At 40.7% G+C, this 27,305-nt stretch overlaps 2 protein-coding genes across 2 annotated transcripts; both read left to right on the top strand.

The window, feature by feature from the left end:
* On the top strand, positions 1-3,663 carry kal-1 (kaleidoscope-1). The gene is made up of 3 exons (XM_956227.2): positions 1-1,217; positions 1,286-1,488; positions 1,552-3,663. Exons 1-3 carry the CDS (start codon positions 835-837, stop codon positions 2,811-2,813), a joined length of 1,848 nt encoding a protein of 615 aa, XP_961320.1. The 5' UTR covers positions 1-834; the 3' UTR covers positions 2,814-3,663.
* Positions 3,664-5,449: 1,786 nt separating this feature from the next.
* On the top strand, positions 5,450-12,036 carry NCU03592 (P-type ATPase). The gene has a single exon (XM_956226.3). It carries the CDS (start codon positions 6,337-6,339, stop codon positions 11,566-11,568), a length of 5,232 nt encoding a protein of 1,743 aa, XP_961319.3. The 5' UTR covers positions 5,450-6,336; the 3' UTR covers positions 11,569-12,036.
* Positions 12,037-27,305: the final 15,269 nt, after the last annotated feature.

Raw genomic sequence — 27,305 nt, 5'->3', positions numbered from 1 at the left:
TCCTGGACCTAACCCTGGAGCCCGCTGGAGTCGGGTGGTGGTCGCATGTTCCACCATTGCCCTTTCTGCTTTTTCCCTCGAATGTCTACCCCGTCCCCGGCCCTCGTCGCTCTCTTTTTTTCCCACTCCCTCTTTTTTCAACCCACCTCGGTCGCCATCGTCAGTCTCGTCTCTCACCGACAAGCCCTTCCTTTCCTGTCTCTCCCCCTGCCTTCATTCTTTTGCTTTTCTACCTAACCACAGTCGTTCACTTTGGATCAATAATCAATTCAGTCCATTCCATTAGGTCCCGTCACTCTTTCCGGGTCTCTTACCTTCCTTTACGGTCTGAATCCAGCATCATCATCATCATCAACACCACCACTACTACAACACCATCATCAGCATCACCGCTATCACACACACATACCACACTCTCTCTGCCACTCACCCTGGCAACCCAAACACTGCTAGACACTTAGTACTTACTACTACTATACTACTATCACTACTAATCCTCCCGTGCCCACCTACTGCGGCCTAGGACGACACATTCATTATTACCACAGAAAAGAAACGACTTTCATATTGTCTTGCGACATTCCTCCATTTGTTGCCAATCTGCAATCTCGCGATAGCTTATACTCACGCACACGACTGCTATACGCCTTCGACATCACACCCTCCACCATCTCAGCCTTCCGCTCGACGCGCAACCTGAAACGGGCAAACAGGGTCGGCCAGCACTAGGCCAAATCCAGAGACATCTGGATCCGTGTATTGAGAGATAAACTTCGTTCAACGCGCTCTTGGCTTTCATTTGGAATCAAGGAAAGGACACCAGCGCTGCTCGCAATGGCTACCGACATAATCAACCAGGAGACTTTGGCCCCTCCGTCCATGAAGCAGGAAGCGCCTTCGCCAACCTCCAGCATGACTCCTCTTCCTACTCCCACCTCGACCAGCTGCCCCAAGGACAGTGTTTCGCCTTCTCCCTCTACTCCCGCCAATGGCAACAAGAACCACAACCAGTCTTCGGCCTCGAGGCGTCCTCCCCGCAAGAGCACCCTTACTCAGCAGCAAAAGAACCAGAAGAGGCAACGTGCGACGCAGGACCAGCTCACAACCCTTGAGATGGAGTTCAACAAGAACCCTACCCCGACTGCCACTGTTCGCGAGAGGATAGCGGAGGAGATCAACATGACCGAAAGATCCGTCCAGATTTGGTTCCAGAATCGGTAAGTTTGTGTTGCTGCGCGCTTTTACCCCGATCATAGTTGTGACTATCGACTAACTTCATGAGCAGTCGCGCCAAGATCAAGCTTCTGGCAAAGAAGAGCTTGGAAAGCGGCGAGGATATGGATTCCATCCCCGAGTCTATGAGACAGTATCTTGCGATACAGGCGATGGAGTCGGGCAAGGGTCTTGGTTACTTTGGTCGCACTGGTTTGCTGCCTTACGGACACCAGGGCATGCTCGGTGGTGAGCAAGGCGGACAGGGCAAAGTTTGTAAGTTGCGGCTCGATCACCCCATGGAGGTTGGAGTTGGAGTGGCTTACTGACTCGCGACAGTGATTCACCATCTCACCTGCAAATCGCTCACTATTGGCAAGTGGATGCGCGTGTCCCAAAACTCTATGGATCTCATCATCTTTTACTCCCCCGACAAGTGCACGATGACCTACTACATCAACAACGAGCAGGAAGGATACAAGATCGAGTATCCCTTTTCTTACATTAAGAATATTTACCTCAACAATGGCGATGGCGATCATATGGGCGGAATCACGATCGAGCTCCTCCACCCGCCCCTCTTCTTCATGGACGCGGCTGGCCAGGCTAGCGGCTTTTTCCAGGTCGGTGATTTTACTGAGGACCAGCAAGCTTCAAGCGTGCTCACCCACCACCTTGGTGGCAACCCCAAGATTTTGAGCGGCCAGCTTGCCAAGCTTGTCAGCCTGGAGGCTTTCATGCATCGTCACAGCCCGAACCACATGTTCCAGGAGATGCACCACCCCATGGCCCTGTCTGCGCCTGTTTCGCCAGCTCGTCCCTCTTCTCAGCCAAACTTTGCGCAGCCGCACGTGGGCATGTTCCAGGAGAACCAATGGGGGATCAACGTTCATCAGAACAACAACATGATGATGCGGGGAGGACCTGGCCACAAGAGGCAGCGTAGCCGCAGTGTCCCTGGACCGATCGATTTCCAGACACTCCAAATGCTCCAGCAGCCCCCAAGCTTCCACATCACGCAACCTGAGCATCAGCAGGCTCCTGTTCACAACCCCCAGATCTTTGCTCCTATCCCTCAGCAGCCCAACATGCTGGGTCCTCTCAACCCCAACTTGCGCATTGATACCCAGGCTGGCTTCGGGTCGGTGGATATGCGACAGTATCCCATGTCGGCGACGACTGCTCCGCACTCACCGGCTGGCTTTAACAGTCCCAACTACTTCGCCCCTCCTGACAATGGCAACATGGCAGGTAGCTTCACCCCCTATAGCGCTACTTTCTCGCCCATGATCAACCCCTCGAGCCTCGGTGTCCCGCCTCCGTCGATTTCCCCGCTATCGTTCGACCACCCTGCTATCATGAGCGAATCTCCGCCGATGTCTATGCCTCCCATCTGCGAAGGCTCCGCGATCTCGGACGATGGCTCCACCCACGACATGTACCAGCCGGGCAAGCACAGTTACACACTTCCGATGCATCCTCACTCGCCATTCGCTGAACCGAACCAAGCAGAAATGGAGCTGAACCAGTACATGGATCTCAAACACTTTGATGTCGATCCCGCTTCTCTGTCTCCTGAAAGCATTCACCATACACAGTGAGCGGGTAAATCAAAATATTTTTTTTTCCTTGTCTGCCTCGCAACACGGCTGTGTGTTGCGATAGGTTATAAGCCACCGATGGTTCATGACTCTTATTCCTTATAATACCCCTCCGGAGAGTACACTCCCGGTTCGACTCCTTTTGGCGTTTAGAGGATCTCGTTGTATTTACCAGGACGCTCTGTTGCCTCCATGTGTCGCTTCAAAAAGAAAAAAGCTTGACGACATATCATCACATTTTCCCGATTTAAAAACTGCCAAGAATACCCCTCTTACAAATGTTCTGTTCTTGTCCCATTTCATCCATCAGCCACGAAATTTACAAGACGATACCTTGTCTTTTCATGCGTGTCTGGCACATTGATCCTCGTCATCCCTACTTTGATCATTTTTAGTATTGCACAAGTTTTCTCCTTTCTCGATTACGTTGCTCTTTTCGGCGGTTTCTCGTCTATCGATATCCCGGGGTAATAATTCCTCTTTTGTTGGCGAATCCCCCGGGGCCTCAGGTTTTGTAATAGCTCTGGTTTATCATGGGTATCCTGTTTCTCCCTCTCTCTTGATGGGACAGCGGGGGAAAGAGTTGACCATAAAAAGCATCAGGTGTCTCCATGAAGTTCTGGCTGCGGGGAGGTTCAAAAGGCGATGATCTGGAGAAGCCCAGGCGGCTACTATTTCTCAGATACTCTGGTTTTAATCAGGGGGCAGTGAAGTATTGGATCAATCTTTGCTCTATTGCGCAGAGATCTAGTTTACGGTATGGTGATGGAGGTAGTTAGCATGGAGAGCACAACAGAAATAATCAATGCCGAGTAAAATTATTAAATATTGACTTTGTGCCAGTGAGAAAGTGCGAAAGAGGGTACCGCGGGTAGAGGCAACGTTTTGGATTCCAAGTGTCGACACCGGGCATTAATTGTCGATTTGTTCTTGATTTAAGATAAAGAACATGAGCGTGGACGATGATAGAAACACCCATGAACATATGAGCAAAAGCCCACGCCTGGGCATACGTAATGGTAACCTCAGTTGCGGCAGTCTCACGTTGTTGATTGTCTGATGAAGAGAAATTACAGAGTAGCATCCCGGGCCCCGGATTCAAATTTCCCAAAGTCTGGGGTAGTAGAGGTAACTGGAAACGGAACGTACAGTACGGTGAATACGTTACATAACTTGAAGAATTACTTGATTCTCAGGTCCGACCAGTAAGTTCCTTGGGGGTTCCTCTTTTCGTGGTGATACATCTCACATGGCCTTTCATCCTCTGCTGCACGGAGACGGGACAGCCTGGTATTCTGGACGATAGTTAAAGGCCAGTCGGGTCAGGGACCTTCTGAGCGGGAAGCGGGAACACCGGAACCCTCGGGACGGAACGGCGTAATACCTACATACCTAAGTAGTGTACACTGTAAATTAGTACCGAGGGTCGGTACGTACCATGGCCCATATCCTCTTGCAGATTTCTGAATTAATAAAAAGAGGATTGTTATCTGCAGAAACCGAAGTAGACATGTCGTGGAATTTAAGTTTTAGCTTTTGATCTCCTGACCCCGCGAGCGGGAAGCGGGATGGTCCTGGATTCATCTCATATCGAGCTCTTACCGTTGTCATCATGATGCTTGTGTCTCATGCCCGTTGTTTTCACTCTAATCCTTCATATTACTTAATCTAGTTTGTTGGGTTAGTCACTATTGCCCATCTTTGCTATATCGGCTCTCCATTGAACGTGAACTGTCAGATGGACTTTGCACAGCTTCGGCCCGCCGTGGCTCGATTTTATGGGAGACTTCCTCGTGAAATCTGTGTCATACGACGCACGTACTGCCAACCAAGCCCGCAGTACTATCCAACTGGACGATATGCCTCAAACAGCCCTCACAACATCGAATATCTACCACAGCGTATGACACCACACTACCGTCCTGTTCTCCGATACACGACATTCAAGGCCATGCGGCTCTGCAGCCATGCCACGCAACGGTCGGGAACTCTGTCTTGAATCCTGTGCTGTGTGTCTCTCGGACCTGAGATATGAAATGCGAAAGTGCGGCGTTCCTGGGTGACAAGCCGCCGCGTGACCAACGTTTCGACCGTCGGGATAGGCGGCGGAACGTGAGAGGCACGGGAAGTTTAGACTTATCTGACCAACGAAGCATGGAAAGCGGCAAAACAGTTCCAAGGCCGGCCGCCAAGGTTCCTGGCATTGGGGCTATGCACTAGCACAATTTAGTTGAATTTTAGGCGGTGACGTACACACACTGACACCAACGCGCGTCAACTGTTTTCTGCAGTAGGGGAAAAAAGGGAAGGTGATGGATAAGGAAGGTTTTGATAGAAGATTGAGATTACTAGGAATAGGGGCTAGGAAACATCTGCCGGGGTTCCGGATGCCGACCGCGCTGGACTCTTGAGGGCTTGCCGTTGCGGCCCGGAAGTCCAAGGTTAATGGGTGGGCTGCAGCGGTGGGCTCGGCGGGACAGCAGAGGGGACGGGCGGGATGCCGACGTCGAGGCCCGCTTCCACTTTCTTCCTTTGCCAAGAGCAAACCCAGAAGGGGAAAGCGTGGCTTGCAGTGGACTTTTTCTAGGTCTCCCCGCCACCTCGGCCTCCCCACGGCAAGTTTCCAGGATCGGAGCATCAGAATGCATGTCACCACGCACCCAACCTCTTCTTCAGGTTAACTTGTCATTCGCTTTTCTTGATTCCCTTCTTGCTCTGCCCGTGTGTTGGATACCGCATTTTGATTCATCGCCAATTGTTCTTTTAAGATACCCCCCGTGGTCTCTTCACCATCTATTTACTTGTGAGCGCGCGATCACAAACAGCCACCCATCGCCTCAAGTTGTCTTACATGCTTGGTCTTTCGTGCAGGCTGACAGCGACATCTTGGCCCCAAGACAAGCGGAGCGACCCCAGCATATTGCCTCCTGATTGACACAAAGGGAAAGCCAAGTGACGGCGAGCGAATTTGCATCGAAACAACCCCACGAGCCTTCGAAACTGAGGGGAGGTTAATTTAACTTTTTTCGCGACACCTTAGTACGATAAATATACCCCGGCCCGGTCTGAACGTGCATCAAGTTTCCCTTTGCCTTGGAGACTTTTAAGATCGCGATTCTTCCAAAGCTCCCTGGCGTACTCGGGCGCCGAAGCACCAGTGCAGCAGCACTCCGTCACTAAACTCCACTAAAACGCAGCTAATGCGGAGGTGGCTTACGACCTGGGTTACTAAACGGCTGTGATCATCGAGACTCCGTCAACGGACAAACCGCCCCCGTCCGACCCTGGACTGGATCGTCAGAATGCTTTGAACGTCTCCAGAGAGATCACTAACCAGACCGCCACAATCCTGAAGGAAGCGTCTTTTTTTTTCCTGCCAGAAAAATCGATCAAATACGCCATTGTCATCGTGCAATTCAAGGAGGGGACATGTCGAAATCGCTGCTAGAAAAGGAACCATACGCCGTTTCGCATACGTTTACACCGACTTGCTTACGGGTTACGACAAACTGCTTCCTCCACCATGGCCGGACCAGACCAGCCAGATGCCGCCGAGGCTCTCAGAGACCGACTTGAAAACATCGAACTGCAGCAAAATGAAGTCCACATCCCTCGCCCAGCATTGCGTCGCTTGCCAGCTTCGACGCCCTCGCTAAGGCTTGGGCAGCGGCGATCAACCGACGGCCGACATCCTGCGGTGCATGGGAGACCAAGCCTTGGACTTCCTAGACATTCGTCCCACCTTGCTCCCGAAACACCAACATCCCCCTTATCACCAGCCTCGCCATCGGCAACGCGTGTGCGTTTCAGTCTCGATATTCCTGACGACGATCTCCCGAGGTCTGGGCGTCCCAGCCTGTCGCGCCCGAGCTTACAACTTCCGTCCCAACTATACACAATCAACTCTAATATCGACCTCCCGTCCTCTTCCGTAAAACCATCACAACCGGGCCGGCCAAGCTTGGAACCACGACACAGCGCAGCGAATAGCACCCGCTCTCGTTTATCCTTAACCTTACCCCGACAACGCTACGATGAGGCGTACGGCGATTCCAGCAGTGCTATGGCCACGGAAGAGGAGACCAAAATCACTCTTGACACCTACAAGGACTGGATTGGGAGACAGAAGGAGAGACAAAAGAGGTTGACAAGCGATCCGTTGAATAGGATAAAGGCTGGTGCCGAGAATGCCTACCAGAAATACATTGTTGAAGGCCTTCTGCGACAAAGGCCAATACCCCCAAGTAAAGATGGAAGGCACATACCGCTGAAACCTGGTTTGGTACGACAGACACCGTTGAACGACGAGCGGACGGGTCAGCCTTACGTCTCAAACTTTATCCGTTCCAGCAGATATACCCTCTATGACTTCTTGCCGAAGCAATTACTTTTTCAGTTCGGCAAGCTCGCCAACTTCTATTTCCTTGTCATCGGTATCCTACAGATGGTTCCTGGATTGAGCACAACCGGAACGTACACGACAATAGCCCCGCTTATAGTTTTTGTGTGCATTAGTATGGCAAAAGAAGGTTATGACGACTACCGCCGTTACAGACTCGATAAACTGGAGAACAGGAGTGCCGCGTTTGTGCTGGATCCCGATGGCACCGTCAGCACCAGAGTACGAGGGAGGAAACGGGGGATGCTCATGGAAATGGTCAAGGGCAAAAAGTCGGCTGAGGGTGGTGCTGCTACGGAACTAGCTGGTTTGGAAAGGGTGACCACAGCTGAAGTCGACCAGAGCGAGGGAGAGGGCGGAGGCGAGCCTTGGGCACGAATCGAATGGCAGGACATCAGAGTCGGCGACATTGTTCAGCTGCGGAGAGATGAAAACGTGCCCGCCGATATGGTGCTTCTCCATGCCACTGGCCCGAACGGAGTCGCATATATCGAGACTATGGCGTTGGATGGCGAGACAAATCTCAAGAGCAAACAGGCCTGTCCTTTGTTGCTCAACCATTGCTCCTCTACCAACGACATGGCCCACTGCGATGCTACAGTCGTCTCCGAGGACCCGAATCTCGACCTCTACAACTACGAAGGCCGAGTGACGGTAAACGGAGAGACGATGCCCTTGACCTCCAATCAGATCGTGTACAGAGGATCAACCCTCCGCAATACGACCCAAGCGATTGGAATCGTCGTCAACACTGGCGAGGAGTGCAAGATTCGGATGAATGCGCACAAGAATGTGCGGACCAAGGCACCCGAGATGCAGTTCATGGTCAACCGAATTGTCATGCTTCTCGTGGTCTTCGTCGTTGCACTCGCTGTTGGGTGTACTGGTGGATATACCATGTGGCATCGCAGCAATGAAAGGAAGGCTTGGTATCTCATTCAGCAAAAGGTCCCAATCAAGGAAATTGTCATTGGCTTCATTATCGCTTTCAACACTCTGATTCCCCTGTCACTTTATGTCAGTCTTGAAATCATCAAGCTTGGGCAACTTTACCTACTGGCGGATGTCGAGATGTATGATCCCAAAACAGACACGGCAATGAGCGCCAACACCACAACGATTTTGGAAAACCTCGGTCAGGTTAGCTATGTGTTTTCGGACAAGACAGGTACCCTGACTGAGAACCTCATGAGGTTCCGGAAGATCAGTGTGGGAGGAGCGGCCTTTCTCCATGACATGGATATACGGAGAGACGCAGAGAAGGCAAAGCAAGAGCAACTCGCCCAGGATCTGCCGAAAAGGAGCCTTTCGATCTCAGCAAAACCGCGGCCCTCTAATGTCGAGGCCTCCTTGGAACCACTTGCAGAAGAGTCGAGCAACGAGCCTATTGTCGCCAACCAATCTGCGTGGCACTCAAGCGCTGGTGTGAAACATGGACAGCGGGAACCGAATACCGAGGAGTTGATTCGCTATCTTCAGCAGAGGCCTAACACGCCTTTCTCCCGTATCGCCAAGCACTTCATACTCTGCATTGCGCTTTGCCACACCTGTCTCCCTGAGACCAAGGAGGATGGCGAAATGACTTTCCAGGCCGCCTCTCCTGACGAGTTGGCGTTGGTGGAAGGAGCTAGGGACTTGGGCTACTTGGTGATCGACCGTCCCTCACAGGCCATCAGGCTTCAAACTCGCGATGCGGACGGCAACCCTGTTACTGAGACATATGAGGTTCTAGACGTCATCGAGTTCAGTAGCAAGCGGAAGCGCATGTCCATTGTCATTCGCATGCCTGACGGGTCTACCTGTATCTTTACCAAGGGTGCTGATAGCATGATTCTGCCTCGCCTCAAGCAGAGCAATCTGGCTATCCAGACTGCTGGAAAGATCGGACAGATGGCCAGCATGCGTAAGAGTATGGAACAGGAGAAGGCTCTGCGTCGGCTTAGTCTCCACAGTATCAAGCGTGACAGCATGAACCTTGTTCGGGCTTCTCGTGCTTCGATGGACCACCGAAGGGTTAAGGGCAGTCAGCGCCGGTCTACGTTCTTTACGGATGAGGTTGATTCTTGGCTAGTACGTCGTGAGACTGACGAGTTTGATGATTCCAACCCACCCCCGCGTCGCTCGATGCAGCGTGGCCGGTCCTTTGAAGTCGGTCGTCCCCATGATCCGCTCGACGGAATGGTTGACGAACATTTGGCTCTGAACGAGGCCGCCGTGTTCGAACGCTGCTTCAAGCACATTGATGACTTCGCCTCTGAAGGTCTGCGAACCCTCGTCTTTGCCTACCGCTATCTGGATGGTGAAGAGTACAGGAAGTGGAAGACTATTTATCATGAAGCCACTACCAGCCTGGTTAACCGCCAAGAGCGCATCGAGGCGGCTGCTGAGATCATTGAACAGAACTTTGACCTTGCTGGAGCTACCGCCATTGAGGACAAGCTGCAGCACGGTGTGCCCGAGACCATCGACAAGTTCCGCCGTGCCAACATTAAGATCTGGATGCTTACGGGTGACAAGCGTGAGACTGCCATCAACATCGCTCACTCAGCTAGAATCTGCAAGCCCTTCTCGGAGGTCTACATCCTGGACGCGACTCAAGGCGATCTTCAGGAGAGACTTGCCTCGACTCTGATAGATGTGGGTCGTGGCATGGTTCCTCACTCGGTTGTTGTTATTGATGGTCACACTCTGAGTGTCGTGGAGGAGGACGAGTCCCTCCGCGTTTTGTTCTTTGACCTTGTTGTTAGAGTCGACTCGGTCATCTGCTGTCGCGCATCCCCATCGCAGAAGGCCACGCTTGTTCAGAGCATCCGCCAGCAAGTTCCCAAGGCTGTCACTCTTGCCATTGGTGATGGTGCCAATGATATTGCCATGATCCAAGCTTCGCACGTTGGCATCGGTATTTCCGGAAGAGAGGGTCTCCAGGCTGCTCGAATTTCGGATTTTTCCATCAGTCAGTTCCGGTTCTTACAACGCCTACTCTTTGTTCACGGTCGCTGGAACTATATCAGGACTGGCAAGTATATCCTTGGTACCTTCTGGAAGGAGATTGTCTTCTACTTAGTACAGGCGCAGTTCCAACGTTACAACGGCTATACGGGTACTTCTCTGTTCGAATCTACCAGTTTGACTGTCTTCAACACCCTGTTTACCTCGCTCCCGGTTATTCTCTTTGGTATCTTCGAGAAGGATCTTGAAGCCGACACACTGATGGCAATACCCGAACTCTACACATACGGACAGAAGGAGAAAGCCTTCAACGTCAGGCTGTACATTGGTTGGATGTTCATGGCCGTCTCCGAGTCAGTGCTAATTTTCAGCATTGTCTGGTATGTCTATGGTATTACCCTGCCGCCCGAGAACGCTGCTCTCTATCCCGTCGGTACCCTGGCCTTTACCATTTGCGTCATTTTCATCAACATTAAAATGCTTGTCCTCGAACTCCACAACCGCATCGCTATCTGTTTCGCCGGTCTCTTCATCTCTGTCTTTGGCTGGTTCCTTTGGAACCTCCTCCTCAGCGGCATCTTCTCGGCCAAGATGAGTCCGTACCTTGTTAGAGACGGTTTCATCAGAGGTTTCGGCCAACACGCGCCCTGGTGGGTCGTCTGCATCATCGCGCTGTCTGCCCTTCTTATCTTTGAGGTAGCCATCAGCGCAGTGCGCAGATCTCTATGGCCTACCGATCAAGACCTGATGAAGGAGATTGAGCACATTGATGGTGTCCTGGAAGTAATGAAAGAACATGCCGCCGAGCGTGGAGAAGCCGGTCTGCCCGCGGCGGATGTGACGGCCGCGGAGGCTGGTAGCATGAGGCACAAGAACAGCTATGGCGACTTCACCGGCGCCAGTATGACTCCGGCCGCCGCAGGAAGCAGCAGCAGCAGACCTCTGATGCCCGAAGGTCGCCCGAGCCATGCGTACACGCGCCCCAACTTTGACTCCCCGGCGGAGGAGCTGGAGGACCCGGTGGAGGACGTCGTCAGGCTTAAGAGCAAGGCGGCAGGGGAGGTGGGGGAGCCCAAGGGCAGCATGAAGGGGAAGACTCCTAGGAAGTCGGCATTACGAACGAACATGGACGTGGGTGTGAGCACAAGGTTCCTAGGGGAGGGGAGTGCCAATACGCCGATTGCTAGCGGGTCAGCAATGGAAGCGAGTGAGCCGTATTTTGTCACGAGCCCGATCGAGATGCCGGAGATGCATTCTCCTGTGGTGTCAACGGCGGCAGCGGCTACGGCGGACACCGGTGTTGGATCAGAGGAAGCGGGAGAAGGCAGTGCAGTGGAGAGGCAGTTGACCGGGACGACTGTTAATCAGGAAGAGGGACAGCCGCCGGTGACGAGGCAGTTATTGTGATGAGCAAAGATGGAAGAAGCTAACAATGACATGGATGAAGTGAGATGAATCATGATATGAGCAATTGGATTACATGTCACTACGGCGGCTACGCAATCGTGCCTACGCAATCGTGCGAGGGAGAGTTGGTAGAGAGAAAGATTTTTGGGGGTTATGAAATGACTGATCGATGAGAATACGGGAGGGGCGTGGATGACTTGGGGGATATTTTCCTCTTTTTTCGTTGGTCAGAGCACACCCTTTATACCTACGGCGCATTCAATCTGCATATTTTTTTTTTTTTTGGACGATCGAAGACCTCTGTCTGTCTGTCCTTCCTCTGCTGAGCTGACAGCAGCACAAGCGGGCTTTGATGGGAACTCACTTTTACTTGTATTTACCTGGTTGGACCTTGAGGCTCTGTTGGATACCTCTCTACAACGTATATAGTTAATCTTCATTATTTACAGTGTATATATAAACCGTGACCCATCCTCTGCCGTGTTGTTCATTTCGTGATTCTTTCGGATGAGCTATGTGCAACGCTTTGGATGCTTCAATCCTCTCACCCCAAATATGTCTTTTACAGCACGTACGGTACAGCAGAGTACGAGAGTACCTATTCTTAAATGTATTGGCGGAGCGGTAGTTTCAATGGCTGGTTGGTGGGTGGTGCTGTTATCATCACTGCTCAATGAGTGATAACAGACAGAACTGAAGCAAAAGCAACTTGATGTAGTATACCAACCACATATAGCTTGCCATCTGGTGATAGTAATGGAGGGCAACTTGGGCGGTTGACCTATGGATGAGTTCGCCAGTTAATGCGAGACTGCAACAACCCTCGACCCTGCGTATGCAGCGCGGTGGAAAGAGTCATACCGGTCCGGTACGATGTCATTCAATTCTGGTTTAACTTTATTAGGTATAGCGCTGGAAATATCTGACCAATCCTATGCTGTGAGTTGATGTTGATGTTCCTTGTCTGTGAGACAAAGCAGTAAGAGAGGGCAGAGAGAGAGAGAGAGCTTGATTAGGATCTGATCTGATTGAAGGGCCATCCATCTGTTGGTAGGTATGAATCAGACTGATTACATACGTACGAGCCCTGAACACCAAGGTTGCGTGCAGCAATAGTGTAGGTACCTTGTGAGACCATCGAGATCAAGCGGTCGGATACGATTGATTGAGTGCTATGGAGGAGAAAGAGGGAGACTGGTAAAGTTTGGAAGGCTAGATATAGTACGGTCTAGGCAGGGTATAGAGTAGGGTTTAGGCCCAATGAATACTATACTCAATGAATGCCAGAGACCCACCAATACACCCCCATAGACTGGAAGACTGCCAAAGAGTATCTAAACCTCTATATACTATTTATATTATAATATCTTTTATAGTATTAACAATATTTTAAGCCCAAGGAACCTTCTTCTAAACTATACCTATCAATTTAATAAATCTAGCGTACTTATCTAGCTTCAACGGCTTTATTAGACCGTTAGCCGGTATTTCGTTACCCAATAAGTATTAAATTATAAATGCCTTCCTATCCACCTCTTAAATTAATTATTTATACCGTATATCGATATATCTATTTTTAGCGGGTAGATTAGGGTTGAGAATCCGGTCTTTGGCATTACTACTATCTATATAAAGAATCCTATTAATTTTGTAAAGGCTTAGATTTACATTTAAATTATCAAGTATACTACTAACCTAGTCGAGAGTTTTGGCTATAGGTACTAGATTAGTAAATTCTGCTTCTGTTGTACTAATTGTAATAAAATCCTATCGTTTTAATTTCTAAAGGACGGGACTATAAGTAAAGAATACGATATAGCCCGCTATACTCTTCTTTAATAGAATATTATCGGTAAAGGAGGCGTCTATATATATATAAAAAGATAGAGCTATTAATAGTAAAAGTATACTGCCCAATTCAATACCTAAATCGGAGTACTCGGATAAATATCGCTATAAATACTTTATAACAACGAAGTAGCGGTTAATAGGTTTTTTAATACCCTTTAATAGCTTATTAATAATAAACACAATATTTAGCCGGGTACTTATTGAGATCCAGTTTAAGGAATTAATCTTCTTAGGGTAAAACTTAGCTTCCTCTAGTAATATATCGTTACCCCTATAGATCTTATAGTCCGGTAGCTATAGTATTTTAATACTATAGAGCTTACCGTTATTAAATTTAGCAATAACTAATTTAGTATATCGCTATTAGGATATAAAAATTGTACGAATCTAATGGTCCCTTACGATATTATAGCTTAGGAATATACGTACTTATCCCAGCTCTTTGAGTTTAAAATAGTTAGCGAACTGGTTTTTAATTTGGTTAATAATAGCTACGGTTAGTACGGTAATAAGGAGGTCGTTAACGTATAGAATTAATAGTATACTTAGCGCTTTATTAGTAAGTAAGTAGGAATTTGTAGAGATTAGTATAAAGCTAGTTTGTTTTAATATTGGTACTAGAATATTAAACTAGTAAAGTAGGGAACGCTTAAGACTATAGAGTACTTTAGTAAACTGGCACACTACGTTTTCTTTGCTATAATTGGGTATAGGCTTCTTAAGCGCTATCGGTTGCTTAACGTAATACTAGGTATCGTTAGGGATAGAGGCGTTTAAGAAAGTAATATTAAAATTAAATTAATAGTACTCGTAGTTATTTATAATTATAATAGCCAAGAATAATCTAATACTAACCGAATGTACTACCGTTATATATATTTCCTACACCGCCTAATTACTTTATTCGAAATTACTATAGACTACCTATCTAGCTTTAGCTTTCCAATCTTTAGTATCGATATTATACTTCTCATTATATACCTATTTTCTAAGTAGAACCTCTATATTTAGAGATTTAAGGACTAAGGTATAGATTCCCCTATCCTCGAGTACTTTAACTTACTTCTTTATTATTAGTAACCAATATAATTCAAAATTACCTTATTTATATACAATTCGATAATTCTTTAGTATAAACCGTTAAGCTTTACTAATAGTAATAATTGCTATATTGTAATCGACTTTGACGGTAGTAAAATAGTAAATAGGTATACGTTTAACGAAATATCCTTCTATTGTGCTGTGAAAGTTATTGGGTAAGTCTACCGATTTTTAAATAATATTACTATTATTATCTTTTACCCTTTGAATACTATATTTGAAATCTATTGGTTTAGCCGTAGTACGACGAGGTCTACCTTTATTTACCTCTATATTTAGTTGTAGATTAAATTTAGAGGGCTGGCTTCCCTATCCTAATTGTACCTATATAGATTATTAGTTTGTAGGGTCTAACGGAATTGTTATAGGGTCCGAATTCGAAATCGGAGGGCCCGAATTCGAGGTTGAGAACTCCGAATTCGGGTTCGGAGGGTCCGAATTCGGAATAGCCTATTGCAAATTCGAGGCTTATTACTCTTAATTCTTCGGTTGAAACTATAATTTATTGACTCGTAATGCTAGCGATAGAGTATATTATTGTATACGAATAGGGTTCGGTATATTTATTAGTAATAATCGAATTACTAAAGCTAGTTATTGAAGATTATTAAGTAGCGGAGTACCTAGAATAGTATATATAGTTAGCTCATCAAAATTACGTTAGTCGTATTAATTACGGGGTATAGGGTCTTCTTTATTAAAATCTTCAAAATCAAGAAGGTCGTCGTTATATTCAATAGTCTCTTTAACCGGCGAATTTAATAGTTAACGTTATAGCGGATCTGGCGATAAGCGCGTTAGCGAGGTTTTTGGAGCTAAAGTTAGCGACGGGGTTAGTATTAATAATAGTAAAACCGGCGGCGCCGTATTAATTAAAATATTCGGGGAAGCTATTATAATTACTAGAGCGGTTATAGTAACCGATGTAATTATAGTAATTAGAGTAATTGAGGGTACTAGTGTAACCTCTAGCGATAGTAGTAGTATAATTGTTGTTTCCTATACTTTAATTTCTTATTTAGATAATTCGGTTGTTTATTAGGTTAATCCTACTACTTTCTATAAATATAGTTATAGGATTGTACCGTCTACTTTAACCTAAATTTAGTAGCCGCTATTTACTACCTTATTAATTTTATTAATTATTTAGTTTAAAAAAATAATATAATATTCAATAACGTTGCCGTCACTGCTATATATTAAATCTTTATAGTTAACCGGGTCTTCTTTAAGGAAGGTTACTACGCTGGCTCTAACGATTTTACTAGTATAGGGATTCTAAATAAATATAATGCGACTATAGATGTCGTTAAAACCGATAAAATAACCCTTCTAAGCTTTAGCGCGAAATTTATCGCTTTGTAATCGCTTTTCTAATTTAATAAAATAGTAAGCTATATAGAAGTAAGACCTTAAGTATTTGAGATATAGCTTCTTAATTTCGTTTAGGAAGTTGGCTGCCTTAGTAAGTAATTCCTATAAACTCTATCTACTATAAGCCTTTAAAGGTAGAAGGTTAAGTACTCTAATAATATAGTCTACTATAAATAGCTATAAATACTTTAGGATATTAAGATCTAATATTAAAACTCTAACTCATTGTATAATAATAGCGCTAACTCTCTCGATCTTTCCTTATATTTATAGGGTATAGGGTATTGATTTTAGAAGTTTAATGCCTTTTGTACGTACCTAGTCGACGATTTTACTATATTGGAATTCTTTGGTACTAAAACTAAACTTTGGACCGCTATTAAGACTAAATACCCTAATCTTAAGACTACTTTAAAGTTTAGTTTATTTCTTAAACTCTTTAATTTATACGAAGGTATCGCCCTTATTAACTATAAACCTTGCCTAGTAGAAGCCGGTAATTTAATTAATAAAGTAGATTATATACTGATATCCTTTATAGCTAGGTAAAGTATAGGAAACGATATCGATATAGATATATACCAATAGTTGAGTTGTAACTTTATTAGCGATTTTAGGGATTATATTGTATACTTTCGCTTTAATATAGGCTTTATAAAAGTAGTCTTAGATATTATTTAATTTAATACTAGCCGCTTTATAAACTTTAAGAACTTACTCCTTACTTATATATATAAGGCGACGATATATTATTAAATAGTTAATTAAAGCCACTATAGTATAGCGAATATTTTAGGGGAAGTTTGGTTGGGTATATACTAGAAGGATAGGAAGGTCGTTAATCTATTTATATTATATTGTAATTTTACTATACACTAATATTTAGTTAGACTTTATATCCTAGACTATACTATTATTAAAAAGACCTCTTATAATTAATAGATTTACTAAGGTAGAGGGACTATAAATACAGTCCTTAATTCTAACCTTAATAATTATATTGTTTAGGGTGGCTATAGTTAACTCGACGGTACTAATATAGTAGGTATAAATCGAAGTTCCATTACCAATCGTATAAATAGCGGGATAGGGTAATAGTTGTATATCTATAAACTATTTAAAATAATTAAAAATATTACTAATACAATTAGAATTATAAATAACTAGATTTTAAATACTATCTAGTTATCGATATTACCTTAGAGCCTATTAGTTTTTAACTGAATTACTATAGGTATATTAGAGTTGAAGTTAATGAGAATAATTGATTAATTAACTACCCTAATTACAGTCAACACGCTCAACAGCGTTAGTTAGGGGCTCTAGCAAAAATCCATACTGCCACCTATACCCAATATACCTATAAATATTCTACTTCTATATAATAAAGTAGAATTAGTAGTAGCGGGAGTAGTAAAATTAATAGAAGTATTATTAGTAAGGGTACTAGTACTAGCGTTAGCTACCTTCTTAGCTATAATCTCCTTCTTAAACTTCTATATATTAGGTACCTTTTTAAGGAAGTAAATCTAATAGGTATTTACCTTCTTACTAATATAATAACTATAAGAAACGTACTTCTGGGTAGGGTAGATTTTTTTATTACAGTTAATATAATCGACTCGCTTATTATTATCTTTCTTCTTATTAATCGAACTACTATTACCGCTATTGTTATTCTTATTGGTATTATTGTTGTTGTTGGCCGACTTCTAGATATTAACGTTAATACTAATATAGGACTCAACATTACTAATATTACTTAGTTTGGATAAGAAGGTACTAAAATCTAGTTCCTTGGCTTCAAGTACGGCCGCCCAATGTTTGGCATTGATGGGATATATAAATTTTACTACGTTATAAAGGAAGGTAATCTCGAAGTCGTTATCGATTTTGAATTTAGCATCTTCAATACGTTTGTAGAGTAAAGTATAGCGAGTAAGGAAAGAAGCTATAGTATTAAAGTTAGTTCGCTTAATAGCCAAATATTCAACGAGAACCTCGCTACGAACCTCCTTAGTAATACGAGTAATAGGGTAACCTGGGAGGCTTCACAATACTAACGTAGTCGTGGGTAAACTGTAGTATTGAAAGTAAAGAAAGAAGATGTTGGAGGAAGAAAGGCGTGGCCGAAGGCCGTGCCGCGCGGGAATCCCTTTATAGGAATTCCAGCGCCAAGCTGGCACAAGGTCACGTGCCTGCTAGAGCCTTCTACGTAGGTAGGTATATAGTTACGTGCCTACTAGAGCTTCCAACGAAGGTAGGCATAGGTAAACTATACCCAATCTAATCTAATTAATTAAGTAATTATATATATAATAACGGTACTATTAATATTCCTGTATTAAGTCCCGGCGATACGAAGAAAAGCTATTATCCTTAATAGGAATAGCTTTATTTCTTCTAACGTAAGGAACGTCGAAGTGTTTTGCTCTAATCCCTATAATCCTTATAATCTTTATAATCCTTATAATCCTTCTCATCTACAAAACGGACATAGGGAGCGGTTTTACTAGTCTTAGTAATATAGGTCTTACAAGCGCTAGCCTTACACTCGTCTGGTCGATACTTCTAGTAGTCCTCTACTAAATCCTTTGCGTTTTTTAAACCTTCGGTATTGAACTAATTATTTTACTCGTAGCCGTATCCCTTCTATTTAATGTTATATAGGATGTCGCCGTTAACCTATTTATATATAACGATTTTATCGAATTTGTATTACTTGCTAAGTTCGGACTTAGAATCGCTCTACGAATCTTCGATAGGTCCGGGAGGCGGGAGAGTACGATTAAAGGGGTTGTTGCTTTTTAAAGTGGGTACGAGGTATATAATAGAAATAATAGGGTATATTTTTATAGACGGGGGGAGTTTGAATTTATAAGCGAATTTACTAATTTTTTAAATAATTTTGAAGGGATTAGAGCGTTATTAGGAAATTTTACGAAAAGGACGTCTAAGGAGGTAATAACTGTAATTTAATTTTAAAAATACCCTATCGCCGATTTCGAAATATAATTATTAGCGAGAGGCGTTGTATCTTCTTTTGGTAGCGGCGATAGTAAAGTTTATAAATAATTAAATATCCTATTGTAAGTACTTGCGAATAGCGGGGTTATTTTAGAAGGAGTGAGTTTAATTAGTATTATTCGTTACAATATTCAACGGATTGATAAGTTTATAATCGAAGAGATATTCGTAGGGGGAGGCTTTAATACTTTTAATAAATACGTTATTAAAGTTCTATTGTAGGGAGGGGATGATTAATAGCTAATTGTAGTTTAGTTCGTAATAGAAGATATAAAATCTTATAGCTATTTCGATAGTTTAATTTTTATATTCTATTATTCTATTACCGGCAATATAGTATATAATAACTATTAGTAACTTAATTCCTATTACCTTCTATATTCCTTTTTAATAAATAGAAGTAAATTTATAATTATAATTAGAAATAATACCGATAGGGAATCCCTAATCTATTAGTAGTATTATACGAATTGTAATAATACCCTATTCCTCGGCTATATATATAGTATAATTAAGAATAAATAAGCTATACTTAAAAGTCTTATCCGTAACGGGTATTAGTATATTAAAGGTTATATAGCCTAATATTTACTAGGGGGTATTCTTTACCGAAACTTCTAGGAGCCCGATAATAAAATTAATAAAGATAACCCTTATCGGTAATTACTCTTTAGTTTGGATAGGCTAGTAATTGCTAATAAGAGGGTTCTTATCGGTTTAATTAAATTAATAAGCGGGGTAGTACTCAATATATTATCGGACTTATTAAATTTTATTCGGGAATAATACTCTACGCAAATCGTAAAATATACGGTTACAACCGAAATAATACTTCTCGTCGTATATTGCTTCGAAAATACTTTTAACGTACTTATAAGGAACGTATAATATCTTAGTACTATTAATTTATATATTATAAATAAGGCCGTCTCTTATAAAGAAGGAATAGTCAAGCTTCGAAAAGACCTTAATACTATCCTCGGTAACGCACTCGTAGTCCTTAAAATAATCTAGGATACTAGCGAATTTCTTATTGTTTTAGTAGGCGTCTCAATACTATTGCCGGACGTAATTATCTATTTATACTTCTAAAAAGGCGTACTAAACATTATTAAGAACGGAGACTCCATTTAGGTTTAAATTATTAGGGACGTCCTATTCCGTTTACAAGCAATTTAGGGCATTTAAGATAAAATTCAGCTTGCCCGGGATATAGTAGACTTTTAGCTTGTATTATAATAGGTAGATAAAAGCGTTAATTAGTCTTTAGTTAGTACAGTCGGTAAATATAGTACGTAAGGAAGTTTATTTAATAATACCTTTAGTAGTAGAGTGGTCAATTAGAATAATAATTGGGTACTTATATGTATATAATTAAGTGCGAAACTTACGTACTACCTATATAAAATATACGACTTTAAATTTTAACGGGCCGTAGCGGGTTTTAGCCTTTATAAGGACCTTATTCAAAAATATAATTAGTATTACTTAATTAATAGGAATAGGAGATCCTTCTATTTATTTAAATTTAGGATATAAATAGAAGAGTATACCTTTAAAGCTATATTTTAAAGAGCTGTTAATTTATAAAAAGATTAGCTATAGAGGGTTCAAATAGTAAAAAATAGTAGGTTCTCTATAAATAGCCTTTTATAAAGCTTTAAAAGTTTCTAACTCGGTAGGGGTAGACTTAAAGAATATTTTAATATAGTAGGCCGCTCGGCGGACGGACTTACCATTTTCTACTTTACCCTATTCGTAACCGGCTGCTAAAAGGGATACTTTATATATTTAAAATAGTTTAATAAATTAAATATAGTAAGCAATAAGGTAGCAGAGAAAATTAGAATTACTAATATATTATTCGAGCGCCTTAAGGTTATTAGGGAAGGTTAGGTTTTTAAAGGCCTCAATACGTTCCTTAATTATTAATATTCCGAATCCGTCGACGTAGAAACCTAGTAGCTTAATATTTAGGTAACTAAAGTAGAACTTCTTCGGAGATAGAATTATATTCTTTAAAGTAAATAGGTTAAAAATTATATCCAAATACTGTATATATTCGTTAATAGAATCGCTAGTAATAATAATATTGTTAATATATATACGATAATAGTCTTTGTGGTCCTTTAGGAGCATATCTATAAAGCGTTAAATATATACCGGGGTATTTTTAAAACCTATTTGTACAACAGTAGGCTACTCGAACCTACAATAGGTTATAAGGGTAAAATAGTCTTAATATTTTAACTAAATACTAAATTAATAGAAAAACAATACTACGTTAATAACTATAATAATAACCTTTCCTCTTATAAAGGTAATAATTTCGTTTTATAATAGTAGAAGGTAATTATTTAGAATTGTAAGGCTGTTTAAAATACGTAGGTCGATAATAGGTCTTCCCTTTAATCTAATTTATATCTTTCTTTAAACAACAAAAATAGGGTAGGCGAAAGGAGTTGTGTATTTAACCTAATTCATCTTTCTTTATTTATATAGAGCGTCGAAAACTTTATTAATAATAGTTTGGTTTTTCTTACTTAATAGGTATAATCGGGCGGCGATTTTGTAATTTTACTAACCTTCGACTAAAGGGACGCATATTATATCCTCTTCTAATATATCGACTAACCCTCCTTCCTTCTAAAGTATTAGGAATTAGGCAATTAATTTAATTAGGGCGGTAGCAACCTTCTTATTAGTAGTATAGATATAAATACCCTCCTTAGTAATAACTTTAGGGGCTTTCTTATCTATACGGATTCCTAGGGTTAATTGCTTCTTAGGAGCTTTAGGCTAAATTTCAGTTAGTTTAATTTAGCTGCCTTCGATATTAATAGTTAGGGTAGTATTAGGTACTAAATCTAATTCTATATTAATAAGTACGGAATAATCCTTAATAACGATCTTAATTACGTTTTAAACTAATAATTTTAGGTTATCTTCTATAATATTCAAGGCTTCGACTACCATCGCAATCTCATATACATCCATCTAAAATACAAAGAAATAGCTATTTACATCGTATTTTAAAATTGTACCGATATAGTACTTTCGTTACAATATTATTAGGCTAGTTGAAGAATTTCTAATTAACACTATTCGCGGAGTACAGGTATTAACGATTATATTAATTATTGCTTCGTAATTAGATATAAATAGGAAACTCCTACTTTTGGGTAACGGTTTATAAAAAATTAGAACTATACGCTCCTCACCGGGCTGTAATATAATTTTCTTAGAGATTACTACTTTACAAATATAGGCGTTAGGGTTCTTTAGAACCTCGAATATAATACTAAAATTATTTCAAGGAAATAGTACTTTTATAGTATAATAGTTGATATAGGCTTAACGGAGGTAGAAGAAAGAGTTTATTAATAGTAAGTTTAATTCTAATTTATTTATAACCTATCCGGCCGCTATTATTTTAAATAGGGTAGATTAACCCTTACTATCCTTACTAGGGAGGTAAAAGGTAAATATAGCCTATTTAATTAATTTAATAATTTTACCGCTAATACTTTTAACTCTTATAGAATATTTTATAGAAATAAAATACTCTATAGTACTTAAAAACTTTCTATCGATAATAGTCTTCCTAGTACTAAGGTTAATATAGATTTCGGTTTCTACAGTATTAGGTAATACTTTAACTATAATACATAAATACGTAAAACCGAACAATAGTCCTTTATTTAACTCCTCCTTATTATATAGCTTAATTTCTTTAATAAGTAGGGTATTAATATAATATACGGTATCCGAATTATCTTCCGGAGCCTTACAAAGGTCTAAATAGGTAAAAAGTAGGTTACGCGAAGGGAGCACTTCCTTATAGTATTTATATTTGCAATAGTAAGGATTTAGGGGGGAGATTATTTTAATTTAAGGCCTTCGGACGTATCTATAACCTTTTATATATTATTATTTCACTTTTACTAAGTCGAATACTTTAAAGTATTTAGAATAAATTAATTCGCTACTATAAATATAATAAGCGTTAATTTTAGAGCCGGTAACGCTAACGCTATTAGAATTACTAACGTAGTTAATTTGTTCGCTACCCGACTCTATTTCCTTAAATTTATTTAAATTAATATAATAAGTACGATCTTTATTCCTATTATAATTCTAATCCTTATTACGATCCTTATTATAATCTTTATTGCAGTCCTTATCCTTATTACTATTATTATAACTATTAGTCTTACGGAAACTACGAGACTTATTGCGATTACGGTCGCAGTCGCAATACTTATCTATATTATTAGATTTAGCTTTTTTATCGAAGGATAAACCTAGTTTAATAGTCGGATATTTATTACATACAACGGAAGTAAGTATAATACGGGTGCTTTCGATAGTAGCTAAGTAATAGTATATTTTACTTATAGTAGGGGGAGTAGGTACGATTATTTTAATACTAATATTTATATTGGACTAGATTTGTATTATAACGCTATACTAGTTATTACTATACTTAGAGAGAATACCTATAGTACGGGTTTAGTGCAATTTCTTTATAATAAAGAGGGATAAAGCGTTCTCGTCGGCAGTAATATACTTAAAGTAAAATTTATCTTCACTGAATTTACGGGTAGTAGTAGCTAAGTTGGGGCGGAAACGCTTAACTAGGGCGGCGGTTAATTTATAAATATCGCTACGAATCTTAGTATAGTCTTTAGGAATTATTTAATTGTACTACTAAAATTTAGTAGTACTTTATAAGAGGGATGGCTAGAGGCGGGCGAATTATTTAGTAGCCTTATTATAAATTACTTTGTCTTCGAAGTAGGTTATAAAGTAATTAATAAATATAGCGGGGTTAGTATAAACTATATCCTTACTATCCTAAATTATATTTATATTATTGGGGTTATTAAAGAAAGGGTTGAAGACGCTAATATTATCCTTCTTAATCTTAAAACGATCTTCGTTATTAATAATAAATTTAGATTTAAATTTAAATAATTTAAGAAATTTATAATAAATAGCGTAATCGAAATTGGACTTAAATTCGAACAAAGATAAATTAGAGGAATTATACTTTTTACAATTCTTATCGCTATACTTACAATAATAGTAATAGTCAGTATTAAATAATTTATTAGAATTATTAGGAGAGTTGTAGTTTTTATAGGACTTACTATATTTACGACGCTTATTATACTCCTCCGACTTAGAATTAATATTAGCGTACTTTTTAGCTTTACGGCCTTTAGCACGGTGCTTACAATACTTATTACGATTATCCTCTAAAATTAGAGAATCGTCGTTAGGATTATTAAGGGTAGTAGCGACCGCTCCTTTATAAGGAGGCTTATTAGGAGGGGCGCTGTTTCCAATACTAATAATTATAGTAGCCTTATTAATTTTAAGTACTAATAGCGGGGTATTAATAGGTGTAACTTTATTAGCCGGAGTATTAACCTTATTAATAGGAGTAGAAGGAATTATAATATTAGGAATAGAAGGGGGGGTAATATCGGAGGCATATATTTCAATAATTTTATATATTTCTTTAAAGTATTTAAATTATATATTAATTTATCCCTTTATAAATTCTTATAAATTAATTTCGCGTTCTTTAGCGGTAGTAAAAAAAGTAAAAAAAGTTTCTTCCTTACAAATTCTAGAAGTAGGCAGGTTAAACTTATTTTGTACATCTTTAATAAAAGCCTTCTTCGGAATTTTAATTGAATGTATACGGGGGAGGGGACTACTGAATTCTTTAATATAAGGGGTATTAAATAAAGGACGGTTGGATAGATTGGGGTTATTATTGTTAGTAAGGTTGATAAAGTTAAATATATTATAAGGGGCAGCGGTTTTATCTTTGTCTTTATTTTTATTTTTATCCTAGCTAGGACCGATACGAATAGTAGTAGTTTATAAATTATTAGAGGAGGTAGTCCGGATGGGGGATAAATTTAAGTAATCGCTGGGTATAGCCGATTTATTATTAATAATACCTAGGGCGAAGTAAAATATAAATTTAGCATAGTTATTATTTATAATATAATAGACTTTATAAAACTCTATATAAACGTTTTTAAACTCCTTTTTAATATCCTTATTATAGGTTTAGTCTTCTATATTTTTCTTAGTAAAAAGGTTGTTTATATATTAATTAATTAAAATGATATTAAATTCGGCAATTTTAACCTACTTTTTAGAATCGCCTTCAACTTTATTAAATTGAATTTAAACTTTCTTATATATAATACGCTTAGGGACTTAACTAATTTCAACTTCCTTATTATCTTTATCGTTAGAACGATTAAGGGTAACTGAATTACGGACGTTATAAGTAAGGGAGCACTTAAACGGGGATTCCTTAATAGTAGGATAGAAGTCAATGGGTAGGATTATAATTAATTAGGAAGCTTGTTTGGTTATAGCGTATATAAATTATTTAGACGCGGTACGAAAGGGTAAACTAGAGAGGCTATTAGTAATAATCGAAATAAAATTACTAATAATATTGGGATTTTAAGTTATATCGCTACTAGTAATTAGGGGTGTTAATAATTTACGTGGGGAGTAACGCACCGCCTAAGGAGGGTCTTTAGCAATTATAGTAGTTAAAAGGAAAATCTATCTACAATTATAGGTATAAAGGTAAGCGGTATAAAATATAATAGGAGGATAAAGGAATAATTATAAATTAGAATAGGATTAATTATACTACGAATTTATTTTGTAATTAGTAAATTGTAATATTCTTAGGGAGTAAAGCTATTTTGTAATGAACTATATAAATATTACCCTTTATATCGAAGTTTAAATAAAATTTGGATTGGGGTAGTAAGGTATTAGAGTATTCTAATCGATGCGAGCCGATGCGAGTATAATAGTATAATGTAGTAGAAGTGCGGGGTAAAAGGGAAGTCTATAATGCTTATCTTTCGACTAGTAATTTGTAGACTTAAATGGGGGAGGTGTGATTGTAATCGCGGGGTTAATATTTTATAATATAGAATCTAAATAATCGATGTAAATTTCTGAGAGTCTACCGAAATAAAATTAATTGCAATACCTAATAAAAGGCGCAATTAAAGGATAGTGTAGTTACTATTCGTATAATTATAATTATTATATAATAGGGTAACCTGGGAGGCTTTATAATACTAATGTAGTTATAGGTAAACTATAGTATTGAAAGTAAAGAAAGAAGATGTTGGAGGAAGAAAGGCGTAGCCGAAGGCCGTGCTGCGCGGGAATCCCTTTATAGGAATTCCAGCGCCAAACTAGTACAAGGTTACGTGCCTGCTAGAGCCTTCTACGCAGGTAGGCACGTAGTCACGTGCCTACCAGAGCCTCCAACGAAGGTGGGTATGGGTAAGCTATGCCCAGTCTAATCTAATCAATTGAGTAATTGTACATATGATAACGGTACTGTCAATATTCCCGTATCAACGAGCGATATATAATTGAATGAGATCATATGTAACCTTAGGGTCTCTACCGGGTCTATCCTAACTATTAATATATAATATAATAACAACGTTAAGGTTTTTTAGGGTAAAGAGCAGAATCTTATTAGCGTTAGTACGCTTGGTCTACTAGGCGTTATACTTATTAGCGTCCGCTTTATTGGGCTCTAGGACTATCTTAAAAATATATTCGGCGAATTGGAAATAATTAAGCTCGGCTATAAGGCCTTAATACTAGTCGGCGATGTTTTGGTCGCTAAGGAGGGGAACTAGTGATGAATTAGTAGTTGTTGTAGGTATAGGAGGGTTTAATATATTAAGAAAAAGAAAGTTGGTAGTCGTTAAATTAGCCGTTAATTAATTTAATTAATTCGATAATAGAATCGCTTAAATCGCTTAATTCGATAATAAATAAACCGATAATTAGTCCGTTGAATAAATCGATAATTAATTCGATGGGGTCGCTATACAATAAGTATTAGTAAGAATCTTTATATAGCGAGGCTAGCTTATGGGCGAGCGGGCGAGTCGTTAAGTCGATGAAGGTTGCAGTTGCTTCTTTTGACCCGGTGCTGCAGCGCCTTATTGAAGTTGACAATGCGCTTGATGATGCGCTTATCGTTTGTCAAAATGCGATTACAGGGAAGGTTAGAGAGGGCTCATAACCTGTAAGACCATCGAAATTAAGCGGTTGGATACGATTAATTGAGTATTATGGAGGAGAAAGAGGGAGACTAGTAAAGTTTGGAAGGCTAGATATGGTGCGGTCTGGGCAGGGCACAGAGTGGGGTCTGGGCCTAGTGAATGCTGTGCTCAGTGAATGCTAGAGACCCACCAACATACCTACTGTATAGAATGCGAGGTTGTACACACATATGTACCTAGGTACCTACCTGTGAGGTACTGTAGCAATCGTTGTAACCGTTCGGTCCCAAAGATTGG

Source organism: Neurospora crassa, linkage group V (assembly GCF_000182925.2).
Source record: "Neurospora crassa OR74A linkage group V, whole genome shotgun sequence".
NCBI lineage: Eukaryota > Fungi > Ascomycota > Sordariomycetes > Sordariales > Sordariaceae > Neurospora > Neurospora crassa.
The sequence above is the reverse complement of the archived record's forward strand: the minus strand, read 5'-3'. Positions and strand labels throughout refer to the sequence as shown.

Coding starts and splice junctions, on each gene's coding strand:
- kal-1 (XM_956227.2), top strand. CDS start 835: ATGGCTACCGACATAATCAACCAGGAGACTTTGGCCCCTCCGTCCATG. Junction 1,218..1,285: donor CAGATTTGGTTCCAGAATCG/GTAAGTTTGTGT, acceptor CTTCATGAGCAG/TCGCGCCAAGATCAAGCTTC. Junction 1,489..1,551: donor AGGCGGACAGGGCAAAGTTT/GTAAGTTGCGGC, acceptor GACTCGCGACAG/TGATTCACCATCTCACCTGC.
- NCU03592 (XM_956226.3), top strand. CDS start 6,337: ATGGCCGGACCAGACCAGCCAGATGCCGCCGAGGCTCTCAGAGACCGA.